General features: G+C 43.0%; 3 protein-coding genes across 5 annotated transcripts; 2 read left to right on the top strand and 1 right to left on the bottom strand.

The window, feature by feature from the left end:
• Nucleotides 1–1,188: 1,188 nt before the first annotated feature.
• stk17b (serine/threonine kinase 17b (apoptosis-inducing)) lies at nucleotides 1,189–6,784 on the top strand. Of its 3 annotated transcripts, none has more exons than XM_077617033.1 (8): nucleotides 1,189–1,253; nucleotides 1,793–1,938; nucleotides 2,759–2,971; nucleotides 3,745–3,883; nucleotides 3,966–4,092; nucleotides 4,646–4,694; nucleotides 4,812–4,991; nucleotides 5,850–6,784. In XM_077617033.1, exons 2-8 carry the CDS (start codon nucleotides 1,814–1,816, stop codon nucleotides 6,076–6,078), a joined length of 1,062 nt encoding a protein of 353 aa, XP_077473159.1. In that variant the 5' UTR covers nucleotides 1,189–1,253; nucleotides 1,793–1,813; the 3' UTR covers nucleotides 6,079–6,784. The 3 variants fall into 3 exon arrangements, with proteins under 3 accessions (XP_077473159.1, XP_077473158.1, XP_077473157.1); XM_077617032.1 differs by lacking the exon at nucleotides 1,189–1,253 and adding an exon at nucleotides 1,422–1,536; XM_077617031.1 differs by lacking the exon at nucleotides 1,189–1,253 and having other exon boundaries at nucleotides 1,547–1,938.
• Nucleotides 6,785–8,614: 1,830 nt separating this feature from the next.
• Nucleotides 8,615–11,965, bottom strand: c13h2orf69 (chromosome 13 C2orf69 homolog). Its single transcript, XM_077617834.1, has 3 exons — nucleotides 11,229–11,965; nucleotides 10,209–10,447; nucleotides 8,615–10,128 (listed from the first exon to the last, which is right to left on the bottom strand). Exons 1-3 carry the CDS (start codon nucleotides 11,454–11,456, stop codon nucleotides 9,660–9,662), a joined length of 936 nt encoding a protein of 311 aa, XP_077473960.1. The 5' UTR covers nucleotides 11,457–11,965; the 3' UTR covers nucleotides 8,615–9,659.
• Nucleotides 11,966–12,408: 443 nt separating this feature from the next.
• ftcdnl1 (formiminotransferase cyclodeaminase N-terminal like 1) lies at nucleotides 12,409–15,406 on the top strand. Its single transcript, XM_077617833.1, has 6 exons — nucleotides 12,409–12,620; nucleotides 12,849–12,974; nucleotides 13,062–13,157; nucleotides 13,800–13,955; nucleotides 14,023–14,211; nucleotides 14,942–15,406. Exons 1-6 carry the CDS (start codon nucleotides 12,599–12,601, stop codon nucleotides 15,376–15,378), a joined length of 1,026 nt encoding a protein of 341 aa, XP_077473959.1. The 5' UTR covers nucleotides 12,409–12,598; the 3' UTR covers nucleotides 15,379–15,406.
• Nucleotides 15,407–15,523: the final 117 nt, after the last annotated feature.

The following is a 15,523-nucleotide window of genomic DNA, read 5'->3' as shown; positions in this document are numbered from 1 at the left end:
GAAAAAAAGGACATTGGGATCAATTGTTGGGTTTCTCTTTTGCTTTGGTTTTTTTTTCATAGTGGAAATCCAAGTCATGAGCCCTTCGTGCTTTACACGGTCATAACCCAAGCGTCGAAAACTAACAAGTAGTCCGCATACGTCACTTTGAATGAGCTCTGGGAATGTGCAATGTATAGTTTGAATGTGTCCGATATGGCATGTTACCCGAAAAATATCACTTTCCACGCGTGTCCAGCCTATTTTAGGAATAGGTCGACGGTTATGGTTCATGGCTAAGTGAGTCGGGGTGTGAACCAATAGGGCTGTTTTGACTCCAAAAAATACAACAACACATGTATGTGGACCATGTGTGCAGTCATCATGTTTGTCTCTTATTTGTATATAACTGTAAATGTACAGCATATCTGTCCTGTTGTGTGTATAAATATATATTTTGCACTGAATGTACAAATGGGGCTCGAGAAGTCAAGCGTTGGCTCTGTTTTCGTTTGCAATGGGATTTTGAGCCTGGGGGCTACACATTTAATGTGAAGTCGGCTGGGCTGGCTGGATCAGGATGTTTGTGTTTTGATAAGCGATTCATAATGCCTATGACAACGGCCCCGCCCCTCATTGTCCTGGAGCAAATCCTTTTAACTTGTTGCAAATCATGTTGCAATGATTGAGGTGACCACATTCAGAACTATGACATCCTGCCATGCTAAATTGCGAAATATTTGTGTTAGCGTCATTCTGTTTGGGTGCAGCACTTGACAAAAAAAAAGAAAAAGAAATAAGGAAGCTGTATAGGCCTGCCAGATCAGTTCCCTTGACACTTGGCATTTTAATTATTACAGTAATATCAATATCCACGCTTAAAAATATAGCATTAGCGTAATGTATTACTTCCTTGTAAGTTTAATACTACTGTCTAATTTATCGGCGTATTTGCACGAAAAACGTTTGTTTGTGTTTCATGATCCCAAGACTTCCACATTGTAAACCTATAAAACACTGTAAACATGCGCATTAAATTCAAGCGGGCGCATGCGCAGTGGGCCGCTCTGTCAAGGAGCGTCAATATTATACGGAGCTGAACACCAGTAAGCATGCGTATAAAATTCAAACGGGCTCATGCGCAGTGGGCCGCTCTGTCAAGAAGCGTCAATATTACACGGAGCTGAATGCAAAAAGTGAGTCGGCGACGTTACTAACTGGTGGCCATCTTAAAGCAGTATATTTCTCAAGCGACCTCTTGTGGAGACCTTAAAGTGAGTGATTTTCTCACAGTAGACTGGCAGATAGATAGTTGTTTTTCATTATTAATAAAAAAAAAGCATTTTACAGTAATCTAAAAGTACACGCTCTAGTGTTACGTTTAGCGAATGGCACTGACACAAAACGGCCGACAAAGATAGCGGCCGTCCTGATAGGCTCATGGCCTCCATTACGCATCTAGCTCTTTGTATGTGTGTGATATTTATGTAGAAAAAGTGTCAAACAAGAAGGACGTGCAAAAATAATGACCAGAAAACAACAGGGAGCGGACTAAAAGTAATTCATGTTATACATGGGCGACCGAATGGATGCGCTAGTCAACGCGGGGATGTGTTGCTTACAGCTTTTATTTTTGTATGTGTACATTAGCTCCTCCTCCCTTTTAAATTGACAAAATCGCTAACAGAGGAAGCTAACCAGGGTTAGCATGGAAGTAGCAGCCGCCGGCCGGTCGTGTTAGCTTGGTCCGCCCAATTTTGGTTCCACTGATCCGGCTCCGCTGTTCACCCCGACTCGTGACACGGTTTTTTAGACTTTGCTGCTGGGGGGGAAGATGTCTCGGAAGCGGCTTGACAGTCGCAGCGGGCTGATCGTCGCCGGGCTGCTGGTCGAAAGTCACACGCCGATCACCGCGGAGCCTCTGGACGCTGTGTTCGAAGTCACCGGGGAGTTGGGAAGGTGAGTCGGAAATATTTAGACCGGGGTTTCCCCCCAACATTTCACGGGAGACAGCTTTTAAATGACACCCTTTCTTAGTCCTAACACCAAGTAAACAGTGTCAAAACAAAAATATCATGAGAATCAAAAAGTTTGGATTTTACCCAAACATTTTTTTTAGTGTGGAACAATTTAATCTCATGATAACAGAAGTGTTATTTTTCAAGGAATAAGTACTGTAGCATTCTTCAGAACAGAAGCAAATTATGTTGCATTGTAAAGTTGTAATCATCTGGAACGAAGGCGCATTTTGTTTGGAGAAAACACGGTTTCTTTTTTGGGTAAAAAATATTTTTTTCTGGGAAGGGACTGTTGACATTTTGTCTCCTAACTGTCTTTTTATTTTTCTAATTAGCGACACCGTCCTTGTTAGTATTTACGATCCAAATGTACAGTACAAAGTGGTTTCACGTTACCGTGGTGCAAATCTCGGTTCCTTTTACATTGTGTTCTAGCATTGCCGCATCCTTGATTTGTAAACATGAACTTTGCTTTTTGGTCCAACCAGTTTTAGCGGTTTGCCTCCTTTAGGTTTAACTTGTGTTATTCCTGCGGTCAAAAGTCTGACGTCATGACAACTTGATGGAAACACTTGTTTTTTGTGTGTGGTTTCGCCTTGATGCAAGTATTCCTAAAACCGTAAAACCTCCCAGAAACATAAGAAAATTATTTTTCCCATCCGTAGCCCTGTTTTTTTTTTTGTATTACACCACGGAGTAGTAAATCAGGTGTGCAATTGACACAAATTAAATAACACATGTCAACTTTCACATGTTCGAAGGGGCAAGTTTGCCGTGGTGAAACGCTGTGTGGAGAAAGCCACGGGCAAGGTGTTCGCCGCCAAGTTCCTGCGCAAAAGGAGGCGGGGTCGCGACTGCCGGGCCGACGTGGTCCACGAGATGGCCGTCCTGGAGACGGCCCGCAACAACCCCAGGGTGGTCAACCTGTACGCCGCTCACGAGACGGACCACGACATCGTTCTCGTGCTGGAATAGTGAGTGGAAATGATTTGGAAATTAGCCGCTAGCAGCGTCATTTTTTTTGTAATCGTAAAACCAAGTCAAAGTTACTTTGAAGTGAATGCACACTTAGTATTGTTCCTGTAAGGTGTGTGTGTGTGTGCTCGTAATTCATGCAAAACAAATATTTAAAGTTTAAGCGGGTGACATGGTTCAGTGCTTTTCTATTGGTGAGTCACATTCAACCCTTTTATTATTTATCAAAGCATTTTTTTAACCACTTATGTAACTCATTGGCTGCCATTGACCAATGAACCAGCTTTCATTTGCCCACCCAAGTAAAAATCCATTACACTGAAAGATGAACATTCATGGCCAGGCCTCCCAGTTGAAATGAATTGGACGTCTATGGGCATACTGGCATATAATGACTTAAATACATGTTCTCGGGGGAAAAAAAATCTAGCATGATGGTGTATTTGTTTTATTCTTATTAGCTTTTATTAACATTGTATTACTTTATGCATAATGATATACAATAATTAAAAAAAAATACAACAAAGATTAATTAATACTTAAAAAGTAACAATCATTGCTACTCATGATTTATCAGATGCCCTATAAAGGGTTAAATCCTCAAAAATGAATGTTTTTTTATATGATTGACCGAAAATAGTCATTTGATGGCTTGAAACGGTTAAATTTTCTAAGTGCTGTCTCTCAAATGTATTTGTAACTTGTCATATGATTATGAAATACACAGATTTGCTTAAGTCAATATCGCAATGACTTTTTTTTTCCCAACCAGCGCGGCGGGCGGCGAGATCTTCGATCACTGCGTGTCCGAGGAGCTGTTGCCCGAAGCTCAAATCACCCGTCTGATCAGGCAAACGCTGGAAGGGGTTCACCTCCTCCACCAGAGCAACCTGGTGCACTTGGACCTCAAGGTGGATAGTCACGTACTCCAGGCAGGCCGTCCATGTTTTTGTTTTCAACCTCACGTTGACTTGATTCTCTTCCGTCTGTCAGCCCCAGAATATCCTCCTGACCAGCCTTTCCCCTCCCGGAGACATAAAGATTGTAGACTTTGGTCTGGCACGCAGATTGGGCGCGGTTGGGGAGCTCAGAGAGATTCTTGGCACACCTGAGTATGTGGGTAAGCACAAAAAAAAAAAACACAAGCATTTGCTGGCGACAGACGATGTCAAAGTCACTTCCCGTGGAGAGTTCCCCACTCAAGTAAAAGGTCATTTAAAGGGGACATGTGATGTTTTTTTTCAAATTGAAAACACTTTTTTTGTTAAAATACACACGGTTTTCTAAATCGGCGTCCATTTTTCATGTTTACTTTCACATCCACACTCATTAAATGATCTATTCAAAGACTATTTAAAAATAAACAAGACTCACATAGATCCAGAACTTAAGAAATTGTACCCTTATTTTTATTTTTATTAACCAGTGTATTAATTTCACCAGTTACAAGAAATTGGGTGGGAACGTGGAAAACTCAAAACGGCGTAGTCCGAAATGAAATAGAAAGTCAGCAATTTAAAGTACAGTATTCCCCCGTTTTTCGCGGTTTTTGCGTTTCCCCTATTTTGCGGTTCGACGGTGGAAGTAGTCCAAAAAATGAGGGAATTCTGTAAATTCCAGAGTTTCACTTAACTTAACGTTACTGATGAACGCCTGTATTTTTCTTTACTCAGCCCCAGAAATTTTGAACTATGAGCCCATCACAACATCGACAGATCTTTGGTGAGTGGAAACGTTCAGAATATTTTTCTCCGATTTTTTTTTCTTTTCTCCTTTTAGTATTCTGTGGTGTGTGTGTGTGTGTGTGTTGTTAAATGCTGCCACATTTTCTCCGACCAGGAGCGTGGGCGTCATCGCCTACATGCTGGTGACGGGCGAGTCTCCGTTCGTCGGCGACGACAAGCAGGAGACGTACTTGAACGTGTCCCAGGTCAACGTGGACTACAGCTGCGAGGCCTTCTCCAGGGTTTCTGAGCTGGCCGTGGACTTCATCCGCAAACTGCTGGTCAAAGCGCCCGAGTGAGTAACGGCGACAGCAAGTGTGTGTTTGTGTGTGTGTGAGCTCATGTACCCAGAATAGAAGTCATTGTTTTGGAATGGAGTCTTGGTGGAGAGCAAAAGGACTTTTGCCAATGTTTTATTTTAGATGAGCACCATTGGTGTATGTTTTTGGGTTTTTGTTTTTTTTAAGGAGGTCACCTGCCAACGGCTGTTTGCGCAGTCCTTAACCACACAGTGTCATTTGTTTCAAGTCCCAGAATGTGCTCGAAAGTAACAATTAGGCCACACACCCTTCATCATCTTCACTTTCCCGTCAGTTTCCTTTTTTTTCTGTTTTGTGTGAAAGGCTTCCTGGTTTTGGAGGTGCAGACGAGAACGTGTTTGACACGGGCAGGAAAAGCATTCTCTATTGGATTTATGTCGGGTTGTCTAAAAGCTACAGTGGTGATTTGAAACGCTGGTGCCTTGTCTTGTAAGGGAAAGGGTTGATTAATTTATTAATGTAAACTAAAATCCTGAAGTTCTACAGCTCAGATTTTGACTTTGATGCGAATGGAGTGGCACTGGCTCCATCTGTTGTTGAAGCTGAGAAGTGAAACTGAATGTAGGTTGAATATAAGATTCCTGTGTGGACAAGAGTCAAGGATATTTTCATATATTGCTGCGTGCCAACAAACAATGGATTGTAGCAGTAAACAAACATGTTTTCGGTGTTGCTGCTTATTTTTAACCCTAATATTTCCATTTAAAATCTTATTCCTGAGTTGCAGTTTCTATCATCTCCAAACATTGCAAACGGTTTGACTCACTTTTCCTCGTCGATTTGGATTTATTTTTTATTTTTTTACACCGCTGACTCGAAATTGTGATTGACAGGGACCGTCCCAGCGCCGCGGAGTGCATGACCCACCCTTGGCTGTGGCACACGGTGGGGCCCGAGCCGGCGTCGGGCCGCGAGGTCCGCGAGCGCAGCTGCGGCAGCAAGTGGGCGGCGCCCCCGCTGGACGACCCCGAGGACAAGGAGAACTTCCTGGAAACCTCGCATTCTCACGCCAAACGCTCACGCTTGGACGAGCACGGCTTTCTCGGAGACGGTGACTTCTAAAAATATTTCGCCGGCGAGAAATATCTTTTTTTTTAGAACGACGGGCGATTTATTTATACTCTACGTCATTTGTTAATTGCCAGATTAACACAAACCAAAGATAATCAGATTAGCGATCCGCCGTCGCTGGGTTTTGGGATCCCGTTCGTCTCCGTCGGGTCGTTAGAAATGCTGCTCGTGGGCGCTAATTGGCGGAATTGGATGCAGTACATCGAGTCGCATTGTTGATTGGCCGGCCAAGAGATTTTCAAATGTCTTACTGTTTGTTTTTATAGACTTAATGTCGCCTCTCAACGACGTGTTCCCGACGGTAGTTCCTACTAAGACTGAATAACGAAGGGCACCCTCGTCTAAACTAAAAGTATTGAAAGTGTCTCCGACGGTCGTCCACGGCCGTTCTAATTGACGGCCAATTTGTCGTGGGGGCGTGGTTTCAATTTGTCCAGGTGGACGCTATTTGCGGTCGGCTTTTGTCGCTTCAACCTCGTGTCGTTCGCGTTTAATGGTGCCATGAGAAAAACATTCCTGATACTTCCTCGCGATTCCAATGTTTGGAGCGTTTAAATTTAGCTCAGGGTTTTTAGAAGAAGAGATTTTTTGTTTTGTTTTGAAATCGTTCCGCTTTACGCCTAAATTCAGTGTTAATCGGATTCTCAGGTGATCAAATATAAGTGATTGACGCATACCTGTCAACCTCTGCCGATAACTGCCCTTATAAATGATTATGATTCCCCTTACAACCCCCCAAAAAACCTTACAAACACCGTACGACGTACGGTGTTTGTAAGGTTTTTTTGGGGGTTGTAAGGGGAATCATAATCATTTATAAGGGCAGTTATCGGCAGAGGTTGACAGGTATGTTGACGCAACGTCATTCCGCTTGCGTAAACGACTTCCTACCGCCTGAAGAAAAGGGAACCAGCATTTAGCACTTCCTCATCAGCACAAAAGTTCTTGCATTCACGCTTTATAGAGAAGTGACCGACGGCGCTTTATATATGAATAGAAAAAAAAAAACGTTATTATTCCTATTGTTTTTATTTATGTGCTGGATTTCATACTTTGTTTTTTTTTTGGTTGTTGTATGTCGTAGAGTTAAGAAGAGTTGAAGAAAGGGTTTAATGGAAAAGTGGGTCATACTTTTGGCAATTGAGAAGGTTGAGGAAAGGATGGACGATGTTGAACGTGAGGAGGAAAGTTTTGAAAAGTGGCCTTGAAATGGCGAGGAAAAGAAGGAGGAGCTCTTGTTTGTTGTTGTCTTTTTGTCGTCGTCGTTGTCGTTGTTGTTATGATCTCACGCTGTCACCAGCAAACACGCGTCGGCCTTTTCGTGGAACGGCCATGTTGTCATCCGTAACGCTGTCACCCGAAAGAACTGGAGGGCTACTCTGAGAGAGCAAAATCCAGCTGGTTTTTCTTCAGATAGATAGGAGGTGACCACGTAATTATAGTGTATATATACTGTATATAAGATGATGGCGCTCTAATTTAGTCGTCTCGGAGGAGTCGAGAAATAAGCTTCAAAGGTCTCAAACGTGTTATGCACATTTTTTTTTATTTTCACTGTAAGATCTAATAGCAAAATATTAAATAGTTACACAATTGATTCAAGGAAATGACTTTGTTCTCTCTAAAATTGTCCAAATTTTGGGAAAATGCTCAAATTTGCAACTCCTCAATTTGAATTAAGATTTTTTTTTGCTTATTAAGCGATTGTTCTAGCGCTAACTTAAATAGATCTCACTAATGTGCTTGCTAAAAAGCTACAAAGATTCTCAGGTGAGGAGTCTATATTTAGTTTATTTTTATTTTTTTCCATTAAGTGACTGATTCAATTGTGGTGTTATGCCAGCAAAAACTTCATTGAAATATTTTAACATTCTTTAAAAAGTCATCTTTTCACAATAGGCGCGTCTCCCGAGACGTTTGTTTATTTTGGTCTTTTCTTATTTAATGGATTAGCAAAAAGAAAAAAAACAAGCTAATGAACCGTGGGAAAGTGCACATGCTAATTCTCCCAAAAATGCTCATTAAAGATTGGAGAATGTGACTTTTGGCTTCTATGTGTTGGCCTTTGTCTTCAAGAGTCATGTTTACCAGCTAAATTATTATTGAAAGGTTCATTTGTAACCTCGGGAGGCATTAGAATTAAAGTTAAAGATCAAATAAAAAAAATCTCTGAATCACTTGATTGTTTTTGCTGCAACAAAATGGCTATTTAGTGAAAATTGAAAAAAATCACAGAGACAAAATGAATGCATTGCAACTTAAAAATCTCATAAATGTCATGTTTTGGGAATCTATCTCATACTAGTTTTTATGTTTAATGTCACATCAGTTTAATGCATAATATATCAGATGTGTTAACATTTTCTTTCATCGATCATAAAATGACACTAATTTTTGACACATTTTACAGATCCATTGGACAAAACCATAAAATAAGTTGCAAATTTTGACTTTTTACATCCAACTGGCATTATTACCAACGCTCAAATTACGAAAGATGACAATTTTATATTTCTAATAAATGAAGAAAAGGGCCTGCAGAACTTTAATGCCAATATTTTATTTCCCAATTTGACTGTCAACATTTTTTACAGTGCTGAAAGCTCTTTCAATGGTGCCATAAAATGGAATGATGATTATAACTTTGTCACATTCAACAATAACGACCGTCGTGGTCATAGTGCAGCGATAATGAGGAAATATGATTCGGAATCTGAAGCGAAGGAATCAAACAAGACAGGCGGTGTGGTTTGCAAAAAAAGCCTGTAAACACAAATGCACGTTTAAATCGAGAATGTATCACACGCACAGCCTATAATTTCAGTCAAAACACAGGAAAGCTCGAAAAAAAAATAGGTCAAAATGCGTCATTGGAAGTAAAATGCCTGGAAAAACAACGGCGCAATTTCCAACAAGGCCAGAAGGAATTCAAGCGTGTCCTCACGTAGCCTTTTTCTTTCTCCGATCTCAAGATGATCAAACTTTGGCCAACTTTTTGCTCACCCACTCCAAAGTTTTAAGACATGAGTGGGAAAGAATAACATTTTAACGGTAAAAAAAATAAAGCTGCAAAACTCACGGTGCATTTAGCAGCCATGTGGATAACCCGTACTATACCCAAACATTGACCCTAAGACCAGACCTGGACCCAAAGATCCCGACGTAGCACCTAAAAATAACATATCTCCCCTGACACCCAGAAAAAATCCCTAAAAATAGCGCACATCTCCCCTGACGCCCAAAAAAATTCCCAAAGACAAATAAGTAGTAGCTAGTATATATGCTAAGCCTCAGCTTCAAACATATACACGGCAAAATCCAGATGTATATCCTTAGATCTTCACAGATGTCTAAACTCAAAAGACGTCATCTCTAGAAACCCAGACATATACACTGAGATCCATAAGCATACACCAAGTTCAGGACCTTAAAACCAAAAGAAATCCACATAGTCCAAAAATCCATATCGTTTGACCCAGGACGCCATGGCATCCACCGCAAAGATTTCGTCCACGTACGCCCTAAAAGATCCAAGCGCAGACGCTAGGATCCACCGGAACTCTCCTAAAGACTCAGAATTCCTGAATGACCATGAAGTGGTTTTCAATGGACGGCGGTTGGTCCTCAAAATGGACTTTGCGGTGCAGACGCGCCCCCAACTCCTCCAGGGTCTTCACGAAGCTCTCGTGCTCTCGGCCCACCCAGGCTCGCATGGGGTCCCTGACCTCGTACGGGGTGACGTGGGCGTGGACCCGGATCCCGCTGGCGGCCAGCTGGCCCAGCAGCTTCTCGTCCGTCACCCACGTCTCGCCGCCCCCCGGGTGACCGCCGTCCAGCCAGAACATGTCCGAAAGGCTCCCGACGAAGTCGGACAGACGCGGATCGGCCCGGGCGCCGGCCAGTTCGTAGAGCACCTGGTTGAGGACCACGCATCCTTTGCTGAAGCCCACCAGAGTCAGAGAAAAGCCAGCGGTGGCGCCGCCCGCTGGCCGGAGGGGGTTTTGCAGACCGACGCGCTCCATCCCGTGGATCAGCAGAGACCTGCGGCGTGGAAGAAAAAAAACACCCGCCAAGTTAGTAAATTCCCACTCCGGCGGAGAATGGAAGACGGGTTTGGCGACCTGAGGTGGCTCAGCGCTCCCCCGTCGGGTGAGTACGGCGCGTGTTCCGGGGCGCCGAACATGTTGCTCTCCACAAAGTTGCAGTAGCTGCTGAACTTGCGCAAGTACATCCGGGAGGCGCGCACCACCCACACGTGTTGGCCCGGGAAACGGCGGCCCAGGGTGACCACCACCTGCTCCAGACTCCACGCCATCCACTGGGCGCAGTCCGGCTGCGACGCCATTTCCTCGCGGAAGTCCTGTAAGTCATAAAATATTCTCCTTTTGTAACATATTGAATGTTTAGTCTTGAATAGCACCAGATTTAAGAGGAAGGTATTTCTTCTGCATAATATCTGACAATGAAGTTACTACAAAAAATCATTTTTTTTAATTAACACCTGTGAATGGTTCGCAACCAATTCATGATGTCCCCCATTAATGCCCAAATGTAGCTGATATAAACTCCAGAACCCTTGTGATGATCAGCAGAACAAATTTTATTTCTAATTGGCTTTCTTGAAACTGTAAAATAAAATACAACAGCTTACATTTAACTTATATTATGACATACATTTTTTTAATTTAGTTATTTATTTAGTTTCATGACACATCTTGCTCCATTTCTGTTATTTGATTAGATTTTTTTTAAATGGGTCACTATGGACACTTAAAACATGCTCTCATTTTATTTCCATATGGAAATCTAGGACTGCTGTTTTATGAAGGCAATATGACGGTCATTAAATTTAATTTCAATTGTAAATGAACTCGGTGGCAAGGTTGTTAAGTGGTTAGCACAATCTGCATAAATGTGCTGAGGTCAAGGGTTCAAACTCTGGATTTCTTCCTGGATGGGGTTTGCATCTTGTCCCCAATCCCCAAAACTGGTTAAAAATAATTCTATGGGACCTCCAGTCAGAAAAAAAATGATTATTTTGAATTTATTGTAGAAATTATGCAGATTTTTTTTTTAAAGAAAGAAAGGGTACCCACTGAGCAGTCGGTTTTCCATGTGGTTTTGGAGAAGATTGCACTTACCTGAATGTCCCCGTGAAAAAACACCACATGCTTGCAACTACTACTGCTGCTTGCTTGTGGATCGTGTCCATCTCCGGGCCGTAGGAGGAGAAGATCGTTGATCATATTGGCTTTGGAACCGGGCACGGCCAGCAATTTGTGAAGCCTCTGCGTACCCGGACTTTTGGAGACTCCCACCGGGCGGCTGCTCGATCCCGGAGACGAGGTTTTCGCCACCGTGCTCGTCATCGTCCTGTCTGTCACTATTCTAATCCTTCAATCCAACCCAAAACAAGCATTTAGCTCCGCGCTCATAAGGACCGCCGCAATCGAATTTTAGCACTGCAATGCGCTCCCGGATTCCACGAACAATGGAATTATTATGTCCTAATACTTCATAATATACATTACATGACTTCTCGGTATCCTCTTCTTAATATTTTTCAGGGAGCGCACGCCAAAGTGTTCGATATGTGGCGTTTGGTCTATTTTTGTATGGGTGGTGTCCACAGTGAGGCGCTGTTTAGCAAAAATACGTGAGTCTGCCCACATGACTGCGCATGCGTCAACGATCTCGTTGCGGGAGATCGTTGTCAAAGATGAGTCAGCGTCGTGTATTCTCGTTTTCGTTTAAAGGTGCCAAAACGAGACAAATACACTCGTCTTTAACTGATGCATTCAAATACAGCCTCATCAATGCCCCAAAACTATATAACGATACGGCAAATTACATTCAGGTGTCCCATAAAGAGCAGGTGAGAGTTTGAACGATAATGAACTTCTCTTCCCATTTATTTCCGGTTTCGACAAGCACTATACATACACGTGTCTGGTAAAATATTTATAATGTACTGTTTTGACGAGGAAGCCGATAAATTAACAGATAGTTATCATTTTTGAGCCATATAGGTGCTATAGAAAACTAAACATGAACGCGATACTTTAAATGTGTTACGATGGTCGCAACGTGGACTTTGTCCAATCTCTGTACTTTGTACCGCTGTCACTGATAATCTGTGAGTTATTGTCAAACGTTCAGGCATTAATTTGAATTGTAATCCAAGTTGCCACCTCACCAAGGTAACCTTATTTTTGCATTGTTATTTCTGTTTCTAAAAAAACGCCGTGTGGTTTCCTTACGGAATGTATTTAAGTACGGAACCGGAAGTGTCTTTATCCAGCTTGCGAAATGGCTTTTAATGAGCTGCTCATCGCTCACCAGCTCGTGCCAAACATTTCCAAGTTTGATTGTTTGCAAACAATGCCGATGAGTAAAATAATTGACCTTATAGACACCGGCAAAGAACATATTTGTTCTGCAAAACGCTCAAGTCAGATCGTGAACCAACTAAATAAACATACTTTGTATAAAGTTGTGTTTTCCTACACGTATGGCAAGCATTGAAGAAAAAGGTAGTCCGTACATTAAATATTTCATACATTTCCACCTTTAATATTTTATTAAATCCACGTCTGCAGTTTTCTGAAAATAAGAGAATATTGATGACCATATAGTATTGATTTGGAGAGAAACTACTTAACTGTCTTGGAAAAGCCAATGATTCATGTTACATTTTCCTATTACTGCAATGCATGGAACATATTTTATACTGTGATTTTTATGAACTTATTACTATCAATCCTGCAGAAAAATGACGGCGACTTTGTTGGGAAGACGCCTGGTGACGTGTCTTCTTAACGTGTCTGAGGCTCGTAGGAAGGATCTGGTGGAAAGCGTGGCCAAGGCGGCCTTATATGACTGCCAAGGCAAGTCCAGAATACCATAAGTGCCTTAAAACTGCCATTTCTGAGCAACCATTCTCAAATATCTTTTGTAACTTTCTTACTAAGCAGGTACTCCAAGAAATGGAACGACGGTGTTGAACATCTTTAATGACCGCGACTACAACCGTTCCGTCATCACCATCGTGGCCAGCATCGAATCCATCCGTAAGTCGTACTCCACTTTCGTGGAACGTGATCAAGCGAGGAAAAACTATTTGATGGATTCATTATTAATACAATTTAATCAAACAGGAAGACATCTTTAAACATACACTGGTTACAACTTGCAAGGAGAATCACTCCCAACTTGCCTTCGTTCAAGAGGATTCTGAAGAGCGGCATACTCTTCTCTCCATTTAGTTGCGCCATACTCAAAACAGTTAATGTAATCTGATTCAAAACAATAGCATAAGCTAACCGAATAGGTCAAAAAACAACTGCCACAACAATCTCACATTAGATCGAAACCAAAACAACTGTGTAAGAATTTGCAGAATAAGCATAATACTTTCTTTATAAGGTCAACAATAATGTGATTATCGCCATCTGCCGGCGTCCAAGTCAAAGCAATTCATGAGTCCTTGTAGATCTTCATTGCGGCCTGGAACAAGGTGCTCTTTTCAGTCAATAGTCCTGAAAACAATTAACTGGCCTCAAAAGCAGCTGTGGGGGAAAGTGTCCTCGTGCTTACTTTGTCCCAACATAAAGCACAAATTCATTTATAGCTTCATTACCTATTAAAATGCTTAATGAACATATACTAACATCCCAGAATAAACCCAACACTATTTTTTTTTCCTTTTCCAGGGGAGGCCGTGTTGTCCGCGTGCGAGAAAGCCTGTGAGCTGATTGACATGCGGACCCACTCGGGGCTCCACCCACGAATGGGCGCTGTGGATCTGGTACCCATCTACCCTCTAGGCGAGGACGTGGGGATTGAAGACTGCGCTCGAGAATCGCGTGGTGAGATAAAATTAGTCTGTTAGCTCTCTCTTATGTTGAGTAAGTCTGATTTGGACTTTTTCTTCAGCTATCGCCCTGGGTCTCACCCAACGAGTCCCAGGCACCAGCGTCTTCCTCTTCGGGTGGGCCGACACCCCACTTCAGCGTGGGCTGGCGCAGAGGAGGAAGGAGATGGGCTGGTTCAAAAAGATGGCGGATTTACAAAGCATCGCTTCCTGCGTCGGTCCGGCGCCGCAAAAACGTTTTGGCCTCACTGGCGAGTCCAATAATATAATAATAATTTTCTCTATTTAGCTCCTGTATCTATTTTACTCCTCCTCATTTACTATTCGTAATCGGTGTATAGATCCTTCTTTTCGTAAGTATGTCGAAAAAGCAGCCCTTGCGTTCTAATTGGAGTGAATTGAATTAAATTTAATGCTTTTATTGTCATTATAAAAGCATTCAGTTCAGGTCATACCTTTTTGTGACGTTAGCTAGTGTTCATTTAGTTTACTTTAATACACTATTTTCACAACAACTATGCTGTAAGCAAGCACGTGGCTTTAATTTTTCATGAGATTCCGCTATTAATATGACACAAACTTCCTTAATTATAAAAAAGCCTGCTTCTGAAAACTCAAATTTTGACCCATCCTCATCAATAGACGTCCCTTGACACACCACACATTTAACAATGTGATGATTTTTATCTTCAAGCTCAGTTTTTCAAACTTTCCTAAGGCTTTGGAATGTTCCGCCTTTTTCCCTGACAAGCCTTGTTAAAATAATTTCTTTAACAGTGCATATTGTAACAATTTTGGGGAAAAAAGTGTTCAAATGAGCTACAATTGGCTTACCAGCAATTCAGGGTCTCCACTTGCCTGGTGCATGTAGTTAGCTGGGATAGGCTCCAGCACCCCCCGCGACCCTTGTGAGGACGGGCGGTTCAGAAAATGAACGAATGAATGAGAATCCAACGTATTGATTGATTTTTCTGATCGTAGGTGTCGGGGCCGGTCCTTACGTCATGAATTGCAACGTCACCATCGACACCCAAGACATCGCCGTGGGACGCCGCATCGCCGCCGCCATCCGAGAGTCCGCGCCGGGAGGTCTTCCGGGGGTCCAGGTCCTGGCCTTGCCTCACGAGGGCGCCGTGGAGATCGCCTGCAATGTGGAGAGCGTGCCGGGGGATCCGCCCGAGCATAGCGACGCCACGGCGCCCTGGCCGTCCTTCAACGTCGGGGGTCAGCCGTACTGCCACATCCCGGCTTCCCTTATCGCGGCCAGGGTCGCCGAGTTGGCGGGGGGCCACGGGGTGGCCACCATGGGCACCGCCCTGGTGGGCTTCACCCCCAACGAGTGTCGAGGCTTGGCCGAGTGGGCCCTGGCTCGAGAGATTGGCCCATTTTGGAAAGAGCAGCAAAGGGTGCGCATGTGAAATTAAATCTCCATTTTCACACTTTCAATGTGGTTGAATTTGTTTTTAGCAAAACTACTTCACGCAGGGTGGCCCGACAACCGAGTGGTTCCGGGGTCGTGGGTTCGATCCCGGGTCGGTCCTCCCTGTGGGGAGTTTGCACGTT

The sequence above is a fragment of the Stigmatopora argus genome, chromosome 13 (genome assembly GCF_051989625.1).
Source record: "Stigmatopora argus isolate UIUO_Sarg chromosome 13, RoL_Sarg_1.0, whole genome shotgun sequence".
Taxonomy (NCBI): Eukaryota; Metazoa; Chordata; class Actinopteri; order Syngnathiformes; family Syngnathidae; genus Stigmatopora; species Stigmatopora argus.
This window is presented reverse-complemented; position numbering and strand designations above follow the sequence as displayed.

Coding starts and splice junctions, on each gene's coding strand:
- stk17b (XM_077617033.1), top strand. CDS start 1,814: ATGTCTCGGAAGCGGCTTGACAGTCGCAGCGGGCTGATCGTCGCCGGG. Junction 2,972..3,744: donor ATCGTTCTCGTGCTGGAATA/GTGAGTGGAAAT, acceptor TTTCCCAACCAG/CGCGGCGGGCGGCGAGATCT. Junction 3,884..3,965: donor TGGTGCACTTGGACCTCAAG/GTGGATAGTCAC, acceptor TCCGTCTGTCAG/CCCCAGAATATCCTCCTGAC.
- c13h2orf69 (XM_077617834.1), bottom strand. CDS start 11,456: ATGACGAGCACGGTGGCGAAAACCTCGTCTCCGGGATCGAGCAGCCGC. Junction 10,448..11,228: donor TTTTTCACGGGGACATTCAG/GTAAGTGCAATC, acceptor TATGACTTACAG/GACTTCCGCGAGGAAATGGC. Junction 10,129..10,208: donor GGAGCGCTGAGCCACCTCAG/GTCGCCAAACCC, acceptor TCCACGCCGCAG/GTCTCTGCTGATCCACGGGA.
- ftcdnl1 (XM_077617833.1), top strand. CDS start 12,599: ATGGCAAGCATTGAAGAAAAAG. Junction 12,975..13,061: donor GGCCTTATATGACTGCCAAG/GCAAGTCCAGAA, acceptor CTTACTAAGCAG/GTACTCCAAGAAATGGAACG. Junction 14,212..14,941: donor AAAACGTTTTGGCCTCACTG/GCGAGTCCAATA, acceptor TTCTGATCGTAG/GTGTCGGGGCCGGTCCTTAC.